Source organism: Lissotriton vulgaris, chromosome 5 (assembly GCF_964263255.1).
Source record: "Lissotriton vulgaris chromosome 5, aLisVul1.2, whole genome shotgun sequence".
Lineage (NCBI taxonomy): Eukaryota > Metazoa > Chordata > Amphibia > Caudata > Salamandridae > Lissotriton > Lissotriton vulgaris.
The window spans coordinates 622,374,550-622,394,527 of NC_141693.1; the positions used below are offsets into that span (position 1 = coordinate 622,374,550).

Sequence of the window (19,978 nt, forward strand, 5' to 3'; positions counted from 1 at the left end):
GGGACCGCAAACTTCCGTACGCCCTACTATATCCGGCCGGTCTGAGAGTGATGTTTCAGTCCCGCACGCACTTCTTTGATACTCCTGAGGAAGTTTTTCAATCGACCGATGAGACAGTGAAGGTGCGGGCACACACCCCACCGGGCCTAGACTCTGATGCCTCGCAGGGTGGAGAACAACCGCAGAGGGTCGCGGAGTAAAGGGAACTGGCGTTCCAGGTCCCGGAGGCGCTCCAAATCAAGGGGGACGGAGGGGGGCTCTAAGAGTGCTGTTGATCCTCCTATAGTGGTACCCTGACTGCAGGTCCAGTAGATACAGAAGCCGCAACTGTGCCGTGGTATTCTTCTGCCGGGGCCAGGCTAATGTCTCTTTGTTGGAAAGCCTCGCCAAGAAGGACTGTGAAAATATGTTGTGGAGTGTTATTTGTGGTTTGCGGGGTGGGGGGGGGGGGTTGTGGGAGGCGGGTACTACCCCTGGTTGGGACTTGTTAGGGGGGAGGTTAGATTCTGGGTAGTGTGGGGGGGATCCATTGGTGGGGCTGGGCTTGGGTCCTCTTTGTTGGGCCTTGGGCTACCTACGCCGCGATAGGTACTTCAGTGTTCTTGAGGTATGGGGTTGGGAACCAGGAGTTGGGGGGGCAGTTTGTTGATGCACAAGGGGGGTGGGCGGGTGGAGTCACACGACACCAATGGCGTCTCCTTAGCTGTTTTGTCTGTACACATGGGGCTCAGTACTAGGGCATTCCCCTTCCTGGTTCATTGATGGGGGGCGCAGAAGCTAACATGAGTGGTGACAGAGCATCCCTTCGAGTCCTCAGCTGGAATGTGCGGGGTATGTTGGATCAAATTAAGAGGGGCGCTGTGTTGCGACAGGCCAAGCGAGAGCGCGCAGATATTTTACTACTACAGGAGACCCACCTAAGGGTAATAAAACCCTCTGTTTGCAGCACTTTGGTTATCAACAAGTCTTTCATGCAGGTTTTACTAGAGGCTCCCAGGGGGTGGCCATATTAGTGCACTGCAGGCTTATGTCTCTCCAACTCAACCAGTGGGTAGACCCACAGGGCAGATACATATTTATTAGGGGCACGATTGGGGAAGAGACCTTTGTGTTTGGCAGTGTGTATGCCCCCCCTCTACAGTGGTCTTTGATAAAGAAGCTGTTTACACTTTGGGCCGACATTCCCGAGTCATTAGCAGTGGTGGGAGGGGACTGGAATGATGTTATGGATGGCTTGGCGGACAGGTGCAGGTCGGGAGGTGGACGGGGGCCGGTAGCAGCTACTAGATTGGGTGGCATGGTTACACATTTAGATTGGGTGAACACATGGCGGTATCTGCACGCAACTAGGCAGGAATACTCTTATGTTTCGGCAGTTCATAACTCCTTCTCCAGATTGGATTATATATTTGTCCCTAGAACAGTTATTGGCAGGGTGGGTTCGGCGGCCATCTTGTCGCGGGGGCTTTCAGACCACTCACCGGTAAGCATAGAGTTACAGCTGGGTAGGGTGAGTCAGCCGTTTCGGTGGCGCCTGTCCACATGGCACCTACACAACAAAGAATATCAGAAGCATATAGGGGAGGCCATTACTGAGTTATTGGCAGAAAACATTGGACCGGTCCCGGCGGACGAGACGTTGTGGGAGGCCCTGAAACCCACAGTGCTGGGAGTGGACATTGCGTGGTGTGCGGCTGAGCGTAGACAGCATAAGGCAGACTGGCTGCGCGTCGAGGTAGAGGTAGAGACCCTGGAGCGGCGCTGTAGTGTGGGTGGAGAGAGTCAGATGGTGGGACAACTTTTATTAGCCCAGCAATCCTACTTTTCGCTGCTCAGGGATGAGGCTCGTCAATTTTGGCTGGCGACGCGTAGTAGAATTTATCAGTGGGGGGACAAATCTGGAACCATGCTGCACCTGCATTGTCAGGGCACGTCTCAAGCTCAGACGTTGCCTGGGCTTCTGGATGCCGCTGGGGATCCGCTCAAAAACCCACGGCTGTTATCCGAAAGCTTTGCACTATATTATGCGGATCAATATGCCCCGAATGAGTGTCTACCGGCGGAGATGGTGGACAAGTTCATAGCGGACCTACCACCCCGGGCAGTGTCGGACGAGGTCCGTGAGGATCTCGAGCTACCGCTGGCGTTGGAGGAGCTGGGGAAGGCCCTAAGTGAATTGAATACGGGGAAAGCTCCGGGACCCAATGGGTTTCCCGGCGAGTTCTTCCAGAAATACAACACTCAATTGGGGGTACACTACAGGGCGGCACTGGAGGAGGCACAGGACTGTGACCGCCTACCCGCAGATTGGAAACATGCCGAAATAGTGGTGTTTCAGAAACCAGGCAGGCCACTGGACCAACATGCTTCCTATGGGCCGATCTCCTTATTAAAAGTTGAGGCAAAAATTTTGGCCAAGGCATTGGCCAATCGTCTTCTGCCCCATATTGTGGGCCTTGTACACCCTGATCAGGCCGAGTTCATGCCCCATAAGGCCACTAGGCATAACATTCGTAGGGCACATGTGGCAGTGGCGGCAGCCCAGGAACGTGGGGTGCAGGTGGCTCTTCTCCTAGCCGATATCGATAGGGCCTTCGACTCCCTAAGTTGGGTGCATTTATTTGCGCTACTGCCAAGGCTAAACTTGGGGCCTCATTTCCTGTCATACCTGCGGCTACTGTACACAGATTTGACGGCCTCAGTAAGGATAGCGGGTGCCATTTTACTAAATTCGCGATCGAGCGGGGAATCAGGCAGGGCTGTCCCCTCTCGCCCTATCTGTTTGCTTTGGCAATTGAGCTGTTGGCGGCCTGCGCCCGCATGGACGCACAACTTAGCGGCCTGGAGTGGGAGTTGCCGGTACAAGGTTGACAACACGTCAAGACCTCCTAGGGGGGGTAGCGTAACCTAACCGGCCAGCGCCGGTACAAAGTTGACAACACATCAAGACCTCCTAGGGGAGGTAGCGTAACCTAACCGGCCAGCGCCGGTACAGAAGTGGGAGTTGGGTCCGTCTGACAGGATTGCTTTATACGCCAATGACGTCCTGTTCTTTCTGACCAACGTTAATAGGTCAGGGCCCCGCATTTTGGAGATAAATAAATCTTTGGTGAAACATCTGGCCTATACCTAAACTCCCTTAAATCGACGCTGTGGTTGCTGGGAGATCGGGCCGAAGTGGGATACTGGGCCTCGGCGCTGCAGGTGGCGGTTGGAGGCATCAAATATCTGGAAGTGTTTCTCTCAGGGGCTCCTGCTGTCTCATGGGAACGCAACTTGGTACCGGTCTCGGACCGGGTCCGGACCGACATGAAACCTTGGTCCCGTATGCCTCTCATTATTTACGGTAGGTCGGCCATTTTTAAAATGGTGGCACCTCCCCGATTACTCTACCAACTCCAAAATCATCCATATCCTATACCTCCCCAGTGGTTTCGTCAAGTAAATTCTGCGTTGGGGCAAATCCTTCGGGAGGGAGGTGTGGTGCGGGTGGCACTGCGGACGTTTTTTCTTTCAACTTACTGTGGGAGTCTCGCATCCACGGATGTCCTTTCATATTATCAGGCCTCTCATCTCCTTGTTCTAAATGAATGGTGGTACGGGGACAGGCGCGATCCGGCGTATGCCCTGGAGCGCCATCTGATGGGCGCCAACTCCCTGCATCAGATACTGTACGCGGCACACCTTCGTAGGAGGCTGCCACCGGCAACTCAACTAGTCTTTCAGATTTGGAGACAGGCATTGCGTCGCATGGGATGGTGGGGTAAATTGACGGCGGAAACCCCGTTGTGGCAGAATGGGCGACTTCCGGCGCTGGAGTCCCTTCAGGGAGTCAGGGGATGGGACAATATAGGGATCTCGAGATTAGGAGATGTTATGTCAGGTACTGTCCTTAAATCCTTTCAGGACCTTCAAACGGAATACGGTATGCCCCGGTCCCAATTTTTCTAATATCTGCAGTTTCGTCACGCCATTACGCCGAGTCTGGTGGGTTTAGATTCCCTCCCAGAGTTTAGCCCCGTGGAGGCCAAGGTCCTCATGGGAGACTTGAGTGGAAAAAAGATATCACGTATTTATCAGACTCTAACCACACACTATCCCTCGACATTGCAGAAGCTCAGGGAGTCATGGGAAAGGGATGTTGGAGCACTAGAGGAGGAGGACTGGCGGGAGGCACTGGAGGCCCCTAGAGGTGCGGTGATAGCGATGAGATTGCGACTGATTCAATTTAAATATCTTCATGGGATTTACTACACTAGGGAGAGGCTGTTGAAAGCGGGTCTCATTGCAAGCCTGAATTGTCTGAGATGTGGAGGGGAGGTGGGGACACTGCTTCACACGGTGTGGGATTGCACCTCCTTGGCTAGATTCTGGAGTGGGGTATGGGGCTGTCTGGCCGATGTTCTGTGGTGGGAACTCCCACGCACAGCACGATTGGGCTTGTTACATGTGATGGAGGGGGTTGGGGGGAACAGGTACAAGAGACACCTATTGGTCTTGGGCTTGACCCTTGCCAAGAGGGATATTGCAAAAGCTTGGAAGGATCCCCGGGCTCCTTCTGTTTCGGTGTGGAAGAAGGGATTGGACTATTGCATGGGATTGGAGCAGCCAATTTATGTGGCTCAAGGCTGCCCGCGTAAATACTATCGAATTTGGAAGAGGTGGGCCGACTACAGGGGCTTGTGGCTGGAACCCCCGGTAGAGCAAGAAGCTATGGTGGGAAGTGTGTGCTGAGCCAACACTACAGATATATATACATTGTTGGCCTGAGATATCATGTGCTGAATAAGAGAGACGGAGTTGTGTGCCGCGGGGGGGGGGTTCTGGGGGAGGGGGGGGGGGTGGGGGGGGACTTTCACATTGTTCAGTTTGATATTTTTGCCTAATAAAATGATGTAAAGATTGCTATGACAATGATGCCCTGTACCAATTGGCGGCCTCCCCCAAAACGTGGGGTGTCGCATTATATGTGCAATCTATCCAATAAAATTTGTTTTAAAAAAATCTATACTTAGCTTTGTGTACTTGCCTACACAATATAGTAGCAGTCAATATTCTGGATTCTGTATTTTTGTAGATCAAATTATAAAACTCCATAGTGTGGCAGAAGATTAAATCTTGCTCACTGTATTGAGGTTTGAGATAATACAATTTGGCTGGTATTCACTGGGCTTAGTGAAATGAGTTTGGTGGCACATCCTCTGGGCCATTCGTACCCACCTCAACAAGTAACAACAACACCATTTGGTGTTAAGTCCTAATCTTCCTTAGAATTCAGGTGAGCAATGACAAGATTACGTAAGTATACTCCCTCTTCTATGATAGTTCTAGATGAGAATTACAGAGGAAAATTTGCAGAACCGTGAGCCGGAGGGTGTTTTGTGCTTTCCCTTGATGCCCAATTCCTGGTGGTTTACATTATATGTACTTGTATGTGCCATTTTGGTAAACACAAACTCTAATAAATTGGAAGACCTGATTATTTTGGCTGACATTCTCACTTTTCCTACTCACTTGTCTCCTTTGGTGTAGTCGAGAGTGCAGCAGGTCCTCAGGGGCTCATAATCATACTGACCCCAGCCTAGGAGTGGCATCATAGACCAAAAGGCCGAGAACGCCCAGACAAACGACACCAAGGATATAGCTGTGCTCCACTGCAGTTTAGTTCCTGCAAACAAGTCAGATTAGAACATTGGTTAGTAGATTCACATTACTTGAGATGTATGATCTGTAAGTATGCTAATATGCCTTTCTGCATGCACAGATTTACATTGTCACATTCCTTTCGATCAGATGCCTGTCTGGAATTTGACGGTGGCCAATGAAACAATTGTAAGAAACATGGAAGCCAATTCATAAAAGTTTTGCTGTGAATATGTGTGTCTAATATTGGGTCCTAGACGAAAGCTTGGAGTACTACAAGAGTACTATAAAAAATCATAAAACTCCTATACACGTTTGAATTCCAGTCTCTTTGAGCCCCTTTGTCCCATTACATGCTGTCACAGGTGCTAGTTAGAGTGTTGTATACTTAGACCTATTTTAGTTCTCTGCACCCTTGTCTCACCTTCTCTTGGATGACTCCACCACAGGTGTCTTATAAAGACAAGAAGAAAGTAGGTCCTCTGCTATGAGTTTCAGATACCTTCCTTTTAGTCCTTCCATAAATCATGTGTAGAATGAAGACCCTCCTAAGAGTGGTGATTTATGAAGAGAATGCCCTTCTTTATGGGTTCATAAACAGTGCATCCCACCCATTCTTCTTTAAAAGTAAAATGTTTTGCCAGTAAGAAAAAAAGCAATCAATGTATACTTTTTTTGTCAAAATAGTTTTGTGTGGTTGGTTCTTCTTAACTATTCTGTTGTTTACCCGGTTGTCGCATCTCCATTCTCCACCCCAATTTGTCGGCTGATTCTTCTGCATCTTCCACTTTGTGTTCTATTCCCCCGACACTCTATTATTCTCAAATTTGTTTACTGAGAGTAAGGCCTCATCCTCTCAGCGTGGTTACTTCTTTTCTTTCTCTTTATTGTCACCATTGATCACTAAAATTCCCTTCCCTTACAGCTGGTGAGGCAGAAGAAGTGTTTTATTCTTTGTACTACCAGGTTCAATCAATCAATCAATCATTGCATTTGTAAAGCGCGCTACATACCGTGAGGGTCTCAAGGCTCTGGGGGTCTGCTACTGGTCGAAAGCCAGGTCTTGAGAAGTCTTCTGAAGGCCAGCAGGTCCTGAGTCTGTCGTAGGCTGGTAGGGAGAGTGTTCCAGGTCTTGGCGGCGAGGTAGGAGAAGGATCTACCGCTGGCAGTGGTTTTCCGGAAGCGTGGAACTGTGGCGAGGGCGAGGTTGGCAGAGCAGAGGCTGCAGGTGGGGGTGTGGAAGCTGAGTGGGTCATTGAGGTATGCTGGTCGGGCGTTGTGTAGGGCTTTGTGTGCGTGGATGAGGAGTTTGAAGGTGATCCTGTTGTTGACGGGGAGCCAATGCAGGCCCTCTCAGGTGGGGTGTGATGTGGCTGCGTCGGGGGACGTTGAGGATCAGTTGTGCCGAGGCGTTCTGGATGTGTTGCAGCCATCTCAGGAGCTTGGTTGTTGTTCCTGCATAGAGGGCGTTCCCGTAGTCCAGCCTGCTGGTGACGAGGGCCTGGGTGACGGTTTTTCTCGTGTTGGAGGGGATCCATTTGAAGATCCTGCGGAGCATTCGGAGGGTGTTGAAGCAGGAAGTGGAGACGGTGTTGACCTGCTCGGTCATGGAGAGGGCGGAATCGAGGATGACCCCCAGCTTGCGTGCGTGGTGGGTGGGTTCTGGGGCTGTTCCTAGTGATGTTGGCCACCAGGAGTCGTCTGAGGCTGAGGGGGTGGGGCCGAGGATGAGGACCTCTGTTTTGTCTGAATTCAGCTTCAGCCTGCTGTCCTTCATCGATTCGGCGACGGCCTTCATTCCTCTGTGGAGGTTGGCTTTGACAGTGTGGGGGTCTTCGGTGAAGGATATGATCAGCTGGGTGTCATCGGCGTAGGAGATGATGTTGAGGTTGTGTTGTCGTGCGACGTGGGCGAGTGGTGCCATGTAGATATTAAACAGCGTTGGGCTGAGGGATGATCCCTGTGGAACGCTGCAGATGATCTTGGTGGTCTTGGAGCGGAAGGGTGGGAGGTGGACGTTCTGGGTTCTGCCGGTGAAGAAGGATGTGGTCCAGGCCAGGGCCTTCTCTCGGATTCCGGCATCATGGAGGCATGCTGTTAGTGTGCGGTGGCAGACCATGTCGAAGGCTGCTGATAGGTCCAGCAGGATGAGGGCGGCCATTTCTCCTTTGTCCATAAGGATCCTGATGTCATCGGTGCCGGCAATGAGGGCGGTCTCGGTGCTGTGGTTGCTGCGGAAGCCGGACTGGGATGGGTCTAGGATGTTGTTGTCTCCGAGGTAGCGGGTCAGCTGTCTGTTGACTTTCGCCGGGAAAGGGAGCAGGGAGATGGGCCGGAGGTTCTTGAGGTCGTTGAGATCCGCTTTGGGTTTCTTCAGTAGGGCGCTGATCTCGGCGTGTTTCCAGCTGTCTGGGAAAGTTGCTGTCTCGAAGAAGATGTTGATTGTTTTCCGGAGATGGGGTGCGATGGCTGTGCTGGCTTTGTTGAAAACGTGGTGAGAGCATGGATCAGATGGGTATCCAGAGTGGATGGATTTCATGGTCTTGGTGGTGTCTTCGTCGCTGATGTTGGACCAGGCGGTCAGGCGATTGGCGCAGGTGGTGGTTGCAGGGGTGGTGGTCTCGACGGTGGATGTGGGGGTGGTGGTGTTGAAGCTGTCGTGGATGTCGGTGATCTTGCGGTGAAAGAAGGTGGCCTATGAGTTGCACAGCTCTTGTGATAGTGGAATGTCGTTGGTGATGGAGCTGGGGTTGGAGAGTTCTTTCAAGATGTTGAAGAGCTCTTTGCTGTTGTGTGCGTTGTTGTCTAGGCAGTCCTTGAAGGCGGTCCTCTTGGCGGTCCTGATGAGTTGGTGGTGTCTGCGGGTGGCGATCTTGTGGGCTGTGTAGCTGTCTTGTGTTCGGTTGCAGATTCAGCTCTTCTCCAGCTTCCGACAGGTGCGCTTGGAGGTCCGGAGGTCTTCGGTGAACCATACGGCTTTCTTGTTGGTGTGATTGGTGGCGGAGGTCTATAGTGGGGCGAGGGTGTCGGCACAGTCGTTGATCCACTGTTTGAGGTTGATGGCGGGGGTGTTAGGGTCGGTGGGGTCGGCGGGTGGTCCCAGGGCGAGGGTGGTGGTGAGTTGGTCCCCAGCAGCGGCGTGGCCTCTGTTGGGTGAGGTGGTGTGTGGTGTGTTTCCTGAAGGTGAAGTGGTTGCATCTGTGGTCTGTCCAGTGGGGTTCGGTGGTGTGGTTGAAGGAGAGATGGGGACTTGCGGAGAATATGGGGTCCAGTGTGTGTCCAGCGGCGTGGAAGGGTGTCATCACAAGCTGTTTGAGTCCGAGGTTGGAGAGGTTGTCGATCAGGGTGGTGGAATTGGCGCCGTTGTTGTTCTCGAGGTGGAAGTTCAAGCCCCCGAGGAGGATGTAGTCCATAGGGGCGAGGGCGTGGGTGCTGATGAGGTCGGCGATGGAGTCGCTGAACTGTGGTCGGGGTCCGGGTGGTCTGTAGACGAGTGTTCCTCTCAGGGTGGTGTTGGGGTTGGTGTGTATCTGGAAGTGCAGGTGCTCGGCGGTGGTGAGGGTGTCGTCGGTGTTGGTCGAGACTCTGAGGGTGTCCTTGTGGATGATGGCGATTCCCCCTCCCACTCCATTGGTGCGGTCTCTGCTGGAGATCTTGTAGTCTTCTTGGATGGCTATGGCGATGTCTAGTGCTGGGGTGGCGTTCAGGCAGGTTTCCGTCAGGAAGGCAACGTCGGAGGTGGGTGAGTCTAGGAGGTCCCAGAGTTCGATGGCGTGCTTGCGAGCGGAGCGGGTGTTGAGGGGGATGCAGCGGAGGTGGTTGGGTTCTCTGGTTGATGGTTTGGCGGGCCGGATGCTGGTGAAGCTGCAGTTCCGGCAGGTGAAGGGTCCTCGGGTGCGCTTCAGGGTGGCCCGGTAGCAGGAGTGATCTCGTCTGGGGTTGAGTTTGTGGAGGGTGCTGGAGTCATAGTGCAGTCTGGTGTTGTGGCGGCTTCGGGGTCCAGGGGTTCTGGTGCTAGGCGCTGTCCAGGCACGGATGGGCGCAGACGGGCTTGCCTTTGGCGCACCTTCGGCGCGCCAGCTGCGTGGCCTCCATATGAGGGGTTCTGGGAGGGAGGAGCAGCTGGGAAGCGGGAGCAGGGTGGTGAATGGGGCACCAGGGGGCGGGGCCACAGGGAGGCAGCGGTGGGAAGCGCAAAGGGAGGGGAGCGGGTGGGGGCAGGGGGGGAGGTTGAGCTTCATGATCAGCTACTTGTGATCGGCTATCAGACTACCTGTGCAAAACTTTAATGAATAATCCCCTGTATTTGATTGAGACATGGACTTACACTTCACTGGCTTTGCAGGAGCTGTAAGGGAATATTTACTAATCCCTTGCCCTGCCGGCGCATCACTTTCTTTGATGCACTGATGGCGCTGTGTGGTACTCTGTGTTTACAAGGCCACGTAAAGCCACCCTGCATGGCTTTTTGTACCCTTGTATATATGGCCCCTTTTCATGCAGCACTTTGCGTGAAAGGGACATGCCATGGGTGTTGCTGAGGGTGTTCCCAAGTAACACCTATGGATTCTGCCATATTCCCAGATTTACAACATTTCGTAAACCTGGGAATGCGTCAGAATCGTACGCCTCACCAAGAGAGGCGTAAGGAGGTGCAACGAGGAAAAACATTTATATTTTTCCTCGTATTTCCTCTTTCTATGCGTGCTGCATTCTACAACACATATAGAAAGAGGAAAACACATCATGTAATTGTGCTTGTGCAGGAAGGTGTCCTTCCTGCATAAAAACAAACTCCCCTAAAACGCAGACACCTTGCACCATGGCGCAAGGGTGCTTGCGTTGGTGCATGGCAGCCAATTGTGACATATTGTTGTAAATATAATGCATACCTGTCCTTTGAAAGTGACGCAGCCCACCTAAATGGCTTTCTTGTAAATAAAGCCCTTATACAGGCTGTATGCAGCTGCTAGTGATGAAATAGTGGTTCTCTTTCTCACTCTCATTCAACATCACTCTTTTTATACTGTATAATTTATTTTTTTCGCTTCTCTTTCTTGGTCTTAATTTCTGTCCATCATGACTTTAGCAGTTATTCCAACCCAATATGTAATCATGCCCTGCAACATGCATTCAGTGTGTGGACACCATTATGCATATTTTCACTGGCGAACAGAAAATGCCTCATCAGCCACATACAGAAAGACAGAAACATGGGAAAGTAGACACAGATACACGCCCATAACCCATGGTTTGGATGCCTGCTTTAAAATGAAAAATGTTTAACACTGCAAAGTCATCAGACAATCATTCATGGCTATTTGGCATTTCTCAAATGCCTCAAACACTTCTGGCACAGATAGTTATTTTTCTAATCTTGAATATTTTATTTATGGAATGAGTAATGCTGACACCCCTTCCCCAACCCTATTTATACTGAAGCCATTCCAACACAGAAGATCTCAGTAGCTTTTTCTTCTTAGATGTAAAACATGTGATTTTGTTTTCAATGCATCTTGATTGAAAAGGGAAACTCTTCCCAATATCCATAATGTGACGCTGCACAGAATATTATATTTAAAAGTGTCTAAATATCTTTGTGTATATATCTGTGTATATGTATATATATATATATATATATATATATATATATATATATATATACTAATATAATAAAGAGAGAGCCCAAACCTTTGAGGCGGGTAATCTCAGGAACAACAGCACCAATCACAACACCCAATACAGCGTTGGAAAGGGCATTGCAACAGAAGGACATAGGCTATGCAGACGCCCACCATATACATTTAAAAGGTAAAAGAACCATGCCAGCAAAGTAGACCCTTGTGGGCGTGTCTGCTTTGTGCTGTGGGCATGTGCTGGGGGCGTGACAAACTCTGGGGGCGTGTGGTACGTTCTGCCCTTCATGCCATGTCTCATATCATGTGCTAATCCTACCCCTCTCCCTTTAAATACCCCATGCACCCCATAATCATAACCCACCCTTACTCCTTAAAATACCCCAACACCCTTAAACACTAACCCATCTTAACCCTATAAATATACCCTGTACCCCAAAACCCAAACCTATCCCTAAACCCTAAAAATACCCCTGTACTCCAAAACCCAAACCTAGCCCTGAACCCTATAAATAGCCCTGTACCTCAAAACCCAAACCTAGCCCTGAACCCTTAAAATACCACTGTACCCCAAAACCCAAACCTACCCCTGAACCCTAAAATACCCCTGTACCCCAAAACCCAAACCTAGCCCTGAACCCTTAAAATACCCCTGTACCCCAAAATCCAAACCAATCCCTCAACCCTAAAAATACCCCTGCACCCCAAAACCCAAACCTAACCCTGAACCCTAAAAATAACCCTGTACCCCAAAACCCAAACCTACCCCCGAACCCTAATACCCCTGTACCCCAAAACCCAAACCTAGCCCTGAACCCTAAAAATACCACTGTACCCCAAAACCCAAACCTACCCCTGAACCCTAAAATACCCCTGTACCCCAAAACCCAAACCTAGCCCTGAACTCTTAAAATACCCCTGTACCCCAAAACCCAAACCTACCCCTGAACCCTAAAATACCCCTGTACCCCAAAACCCAAACCTAGCCCTGAACCCTTAAAATACCCCTGTACCCCAAAATCCAAACCTACCCCTCAACCCTAAAAATACCCCTGCACCCCAAAACCCAAACCTAACCCTGAACCCTAAAAATAACCCTGTACCCCAAAACCCAAACCTACCCCCGAACCCTAATACCCCTGTACCCCAAAACCCAAACCTAGCCCTGAACCCTAAAAATACCCATGTACCCCAAAACCCAAACCTAGCCCTGAACCCTTAAAATACCCCTGTATCCCAAAACCCAAACCTAGCCCTGAACCCTAAAACCATCCCTGTACCCCATAACCCAGAACTATATCTGAACCCTTAAAATACCCAAACACCCCAAAACATATACCTCAGTACCCCAAAACATATACCGCTATACCCATACTTACCTTATCCAAACATTAAAAAAAACATGCTTTTACCATTCATGCATTTACAACGAATTTCGTTGTAAATGTATGCGTTGTAAAAGCATATAAATATAATGCCATGCGTTATAATGGCATTGCGGAGTCATGGTACTTTTCTAATGAAAGTAATGCAGAGTGATGGTATGCGAAAAGAAAGTTGCGGAATAATGGGTGTTTACCCTCACTTGGTAAGTACATTGGTGGCACGGCGGCCCACATCTCCAGCAACATACTCATATTTTTTCAATACCCATTTGAAAAATGCACCGGTCTCTCTCTTTGATGGCCAGCACCGACACACTTTTAGACACACCTTCCGCCACAAGTTCTAGAATTGCGAACTTTAGAGCTGGGGAGCGACATTCAAATCTCGGCATCAACTCAACATCCTGTGATTCCAGGCAAATCGCTTTGTCTCCCCGTGCCTACCACAAATGAATGTGTTCTTCTGTAATGTAAATTGTTCTCATGCCATGTTGTCGAGTTCGCGCTATATAATATTGCAAGGAAAAATAAAGTAGGGAAACTCGAGTTCACACACTACTGAGCGTGTACTCTTAAGTGCATCAGCAGTGCACTGTGAATCGGAGCGTTTCACAGGCCTGTCACAGATAAGAAATGCTATCAAAACAAAATCCTACAGAACAATATACTACTGGCCGGCAGCAATTCATACGGTCAACTTGCACCTTTTGGCAAGGTAAACTCGGGAACCACAGCGCCAATCTACACACCCGATACATCCATGAAAATGTCAGGGTGTGTAGATGGACATAGGCGACATTAAATTTAAAAAAAACGTAAATTAAAAAATTCAAATTTGTAAACAAAGTAGTCCCCTAAAACAAGCGCGGCCGCGACGTAGTGCTGATCGCGACCTACACGTAACGTAATGACGATATGCGGGGAGGAGCGGTGACTTGTGGCGAGGAGTGGACTTGCGGCGAGGAGTGGCGGCTCAGGTATGACGATATGCGGGGAGGAGCGGCGACTTGCGGCGAGGAGTGCACTTGCGGCGAGGAGTGGCAGTTCAGGTAAGGAAAAGGCAGGCGAGAGGCGGGAGGCGGGAGGCGGGCGGCGGGAGGCGGGCGGGAGGCTCAAGAAGCAAGGCGGGAGGCGGGAGGCGGTAGGTGGTATGGCCAATGTTGGGGCGGGCGGCGGGCAGGAGGCTCAAGGCTGAAGGCTGAAGGCGGGAGGCGGTATGACCAATGTCGGCAATGTCTGGGCGGGAGGCGGGAGGGATGCGGTCTGGGCAATGTCGGGGGGGGGGTGCACAGAGGCTAAAAATGCTTCCCCCAGCCCCCTTCTGCCCCGGGCAAAGCCGGGGCGGGCTGCTAGTATATATATATATATATGTGTGTGTATATATTTACATATATATGTTGGTATATATATATATATATTTTCACAACCCAGACGCTCCTCCTAGGAGCTCCGCCCTTAGTTCCGTGGCGCGGTGGCAGCCGGTAGAGCAAACCGGCTTTATCTTCAATCTACTTCAATAACACGCGCTCTTGGAGTCCCGTTAACGGATGATTTATTCCAGGTTCAAGGTAAACCATTTCGGAAGTGAACTTCCTTGATCACACCAGGTGTGATCAAGAAAGTTCGCTTCCGAAACGCGTTACTGGCATAGAGCCACTCACACATCCACTCACTCATGATGGTGCACAGCTTAACAAGAGGCCTCCCCACCCATTTTGGTGAGTTCTTCAAGCCGAGGAATATGAGGACATCTCCACCAAAAAAAGGAAGCACTTACTTTATATAGTTAACCCCTTCAGCGCTCCGCGAATTCCGCTGCGGTGCTGAAGGTTCTAAAGAACCAATGGAACCATGACGGAATGGTTCGTCATAAGCACAGGCCAACCGACGCTCATGACAGAATCGTTCCATCATGAGCATGGAAGGGGTAAGAGGAAGGACCCTTTTTGGTGGAGATTTGCGTCTTTGTAGTCTTGTTGTCTTCTCTATAGGAGAATTCATGTTATCACATATTTCTGGAACAAGACGCACCAAGAACAATCACACTGCCAAAACACACACAAGGTCACTGGTGACATTTTCTTGTGCTTCATTACGCAGCTTCAGTGTAGAATATGTACTGGACATTTACCCTATTAGGTAGCACTTAGTAATTAACCAATAGAAATAACTCCACTTGGGTAGATATTTTGTGCAAGACTTTGGACTCTTAATGGATAAAAAAAGGAACTGCATGAAGGCGCAGTTCAATTGTAGCCGCATCACTCACACAGCTACTGACACGCCCACACACACACTCACATACCCACTCACAGATGCACTCACACACTCATGCACCCACTCACACAACCATATAGCCATTCACATAGCCACTCACACAACCATTCAGACACTCACACAGCCCTTCACAGACCCACTCACAGACTCACACAGCCACTCACAGCCCCCCTCAGGCACTCATATACTCACTCACTAACTTACTCACAAACTCATGGAGGCACTCATAAACCCATACAGACACTCTCACACCTACTCACAGACCCACTGAGCCACCCCCTCAAACACTCACACACCCACTCACAGACCTACTCAGACACATTTGAGATGTAATCAGCGATGCCATCAGTGATGTCACTTGCCCATTCATGAGTGAAGTAATATGTGAGGTCATACGCAGTGCATTGCAGGGGCGTATGATATACATTGCTCAGGTAACTATAACTGCTGAATTTATATGGTTTTGTATACGTGGAATCTGAGCGTAACTATAACATTCCTGTAACCTTTATTTTTGCATTGAATATATATGTGCATGCATGTGTGTGTATGTGATGTGTCCGTGTGTGTGTGTGTGTGTGTGTGAAAAGTCACTATAATGGTGGCAGACAACCCAACCTCTGCGCAGCATTGCTATCTCCGCTCCATAGATTTTTGATGCCCAGTCAGCAGAATGTATTTTGGAATATAAATCTTGTTGTTTACTAGTTTATAGGAGTACAGCAGCACATCACACCATACCGGATAATGTACTACTCCCCTATTGCTACTGTAGACAGGTAGAACTTTCAATACAACATGGCATACATATGCATCAGTAAGGGCATCACCCTATTCCCAGGTGTAATCGTATGGAGAAGAAAGAGGCAATTAGGAAGAAAGGGTATGGAGAGTGCTAAGTCACCCCCTACAAACAGTAAAATAAATAAATTAATAAATTAATAAATACTTACCTGATCATATCTCAAATCTCCACACTGCAAGTCTTTTTAATAAGAGTCTGACAGAGGATAGACAGGAGTGATGCAGTGTATTTGCCAGACATACTTTGAGTTTTAGACATTTTTTTTCCTTAAACTGTGTCTCACATCTTCCTCTACAGGCCTTTGTGATTCTAGCACGTTTCACCTTGGGACAATCACCCATATGTGCTTTGCAGTAGAATTTGTCCTATGCTTAACTTCCTGAGTACCAGCCTCCCTCTGTTGCCCCTTCCTTCCTGTACCTTTTTTAAAAATGTTGATGAGTCACTCTTCCCCTTCTCTCCTTCTAATTGTGGAAGAGAGATCCAAAGATAGGCATGTCACCATGGTTAAGGCCTGGGTAATGAACTAGATGTCCTTGTGGTTCTAGTGGCCTGCTCCTGGTTGTTGTGCATTTTTGTATTATTATTATTACGGAGAACAAGTGTAAAGCTGCTTCCTTTATAAAGTGTTTCTGTTTTTAATTCTTCACACACATCTGCTGTAGTGTCTTATACCTGTGGTACAAATTTGGCAGGTAGATGACAGACTAACATAACCTCTTGCGTTGTTGGAGATGTCTTGACCCCAAACTGCACAATCTCCACCTAGGGAATGAATAGACTCTGCTTATCTGGCTCTCAGGACTTTCTGTTTCTGTGTGACAGAAGCTATTTTTAGACCTATGATGTTCTCAGGATAAGGACCTTTGGGTAATAAATTATGCTGTGGAGGGCTATGATTTAGAATTTTGAGCCTTAACCCCAGAAATATTTTGGCCAAACCCAGTTTTGCAATCTCCTGGTAAGTAACAGGCACTGTGTGATAGGGTTCAAAGATGTTTGTCGAATACCGTTCATTCAAGGTGACCTCTCTTCACTGTCCACCAAGGCACCATTTTACCTTCAATAGATGAGTAGGATGCATATTCACATTTGCAAATGTTGACAATCCCATCAGCATGTAATGTCTTTGAATGAATGAAAGGATCTTATAAAGCGCACAGCTGCCCAACAAGAGTGTCCCGGTGCTAGAGGTGCACACATGACAGGACCCTGAGGCACATCTAGGTCTTAAAGAGCAAGGTTTTGAGGTATTTCTTAAAAGCTGTCAGATCAGTTGTTGCTCTGAGGGTGACAGGTAGTTGATTCCATGCTTGAGCGCCCAAAAACATGAAAGATCGTCCTCTCATACAGCCCAGGCATACTTTGAGGATGCAGGCGAGGTTAGAGGAGGAAGACATTAAGGGTCTGGCGGGTATATAGCGGCTAACAGGCCTTTTGAGATAGCTAGCCCCGTTGACATGCAGGGCATTGAAGAATATCACCAGGGCCTTAAACTTGATCCTTTCTTTCACTGGAAGCCAGTGTAGAGCCTTAAGGTGAGAGGCCATGTGCATCCTGGGCTCAGGTCTACGAATCACCTTGGCCACAGAATTTTTTAACCCCATGTAGGCGCTGGAGGAGGTTACCAGGCAAACCCAGGTACATTACATTAGCATAGTCCAGTCTTGAAGTCACCAGAGTCTGGACCACTGTCTTCCTGGTATCTGTTGGGAGAGGCAGTAGGAACTTTTTTAACATGCCAACCACGCCAATGCAAATACCCACCAGTGCCTGGACTTAGGATGTCATAGAGAGGGCACAATCTATGAAGATGCCAGGGCTTTTTACGGTGGTTTGGGCTGAGGGGGGGCAGCTCCTAAGGCCACCATTGACTCCAATTGCTCACAGAAGGCAAGCCAAAAAATAAAATCTCTGATTTGTCAGGGTTGCATTTCAGCTGGTTAGCCTTGTGCCAGTTAAACAACTTTGTGAGACAGCATCTCGTTTTGTACCCATCAAATTCCAAACCCTTGTCGCAAGTAAAGATCAGCTGCGTATCATCAGCATATGATATTATCTTAGCACCATTGGCCTCTGCCAAGGGTGCAATGGGGCATATGTATAAATTAAAAAAAGTCGGGCTAAGGATGAAGCTCTGAGGGACTCCTACTTTCATGCTGTGCTTGGGGGATGAAAAAGGGGGCATCCATATTTCTTGGTTTCTGTCCTTCAGGAAAAATGTTACCCATGGAAGTGCTGCACCACCAATGCCTATGTTCCTTAATCTATCAAGAAGTCTCTCATGTGGGACCATGTTGAGCGCTGCAGACAGGTCAAGTAGTATGAGGACAGCTCTGCCCCCCTGGTCAAGCTTTTCATTTAAGTGCTCTGTCACTTCCAATAGAGAAGTCTCCTTGCTGTAATTGACCCTAAAGCCAGTTTGAGTCATGTGCAGCAAATGTTGACTTTCTGCGTGATCGACATGATTCTCTAGTACCTTAGAGAGAGCCAGGAGGAGGGAGATATACCTATAGTTTGCGGGATCAGTCGGGTCGCCACTTGGTTTTTTAAGGAGTGGTAGAATTCTTGCCTGCTTCCAAATGGACGGCACAATGCTGTGGAAACAGCTTCATTCAGCAAGTTAATCCCTATGAGGTTTATGGTGGGGGCTAAAGATGCTAATAATTTTGCTGGGCATGCGACCACTGGAGAGCCAGACTTAAGGCCCTTGAGGTATGTAAGCGATTCGTCCAGTTGCATATCCAGGAGTTTTAATAATGCTGGGGGTTGCAGGGAACCAGACTTTTCGACTCTATCGAGTCTGATGTAGGTCAGTCCCCACCCCGTATCCCTAGAGAAAGACTGTTGGATCGTGAAAATCTTGTTATGGAGGGATAAGGCCACCTGACTGGTCCATTCGGCCAAGTGCGGGTATTCTTTTGTAGTCGCTTTGGGGAAGTGAACGATTTTACTATGCTAAAGATCACCTTGCCCTTATTGTTTGTGATATCAATCTTAGCCTGAAGGTCCCTTATTTTAGCCTGTTTCACATGCAGATAATGGGATGTTAATACAGTCTTATAGGTCAGCTTATCTCCTGGTGTGTAATGTTTACCCCAATTCCTTTCTAGACCTTTACATTCGCTTTTGCTAGTTCTCAGGGATTTGTTGAGCCGAGGTGATTGAAGTCAGAGGGGCGACTGCATCAATATTTAACCTGAGGCAGGATTCTAGTGTAAGAGCATCAACTGCAAGGTTTCCAAGAAGTGGAGGGGCAGACAATTCTAGGGTCTTCACCAACACAAGGGAGGGTATTTTATGAAGGGCTCTATAATTGAGTTCCGCCCTTTTCGTCTTGGGCGGCATATCAGTCCCTGAGCTGGGTATCCTGAAATTAACGAGGAAGTGATCAGACCAGATTATGGGGGTCGGAGGATCCATCTTCAATTCCATATTACATAAAACCTGGCCAAGAATATGGCCCACATTATGTGTGGAGAGAAGATAGAAGGGTCAAGGCTACATGTTATCATTATTTTGGACAGAGGAATGACATATGGATCCATGGATTTATCCATATGTAAATTGTTGTCCCCCAAGAGAAGAAGCTGGTTGTATCTGAGGGCAAGAGGGGTGATGACTTCATTCAGGGATTTAATGAAGTTGCCGGGTGTCCCTGGGGGCCTTAAGATCTGACGGGCTTGCCTTTAGCGCGCCTTTGGCAGGCCATCGGGGGCCCGCTGCATGGCCGTGAAGCGTCTACACTTTTATTCATGTGGGACTAGAGCACGCACCTCCCCAAAATGGTGGTGCTCTATGTCCCAACTGTGAAGCAATGCCCGCCCCTTACTTCCTTGATGTGCAAAGTGCTCAGGGTAAGAACTAATTCAAATTCAATTGTACAGTTTTTTAAAAAGCAAACGTTAAAAAAGGCAAATCAGGAGAGTCCAGCTAAGAAACAGCTTGGCGCACAGAATTGCAGTCAGCTGTCAGCATGAGACCAACTGCAGCCGTGCAGCATCTCCGCTTTTATTCATGTGGGACTAGAGCGTGCTCCTCACCAAAATGGTGGTGCTTTATGTCCCAAAGTGCTCAGGGTAACAACAAATTAAATTGTACAGTTTTAAAAAAAAAGAACGTTAAAAAAGGCAAATCAGGAGGAAACAGCTTGACTCGCCGAATTGCGTTCAGCTGTCTTTTCAATGATTATATATGTTTCTCTTGTCTACCCTTCAAGTATAAACTAAGGA

General features: G+C 48.9%; 1 protein-coding gene across 1 annotated transcript in view; it reads right to left on the reverse strand.

The window, feature by feature from the left end:
* RGR (retinal G protein coupled receptor) overlaps positions 1-19,978 on the reverse strand; it is a 192,687-nt gene that overhangs the window by 39,744 nt on the left and 132,965 nt on the right. Inside the window, exon 4 of the mRNA XM_086920152.1 lies at positions 5,515-5,668. Coding sequence (XP_086776278.1) covers positions 5,515-5,668 — 154 coding nt within the window. The remainder of the gene's footprint in view (positions 1-5,514; positions 5,669-19,978) is intronic.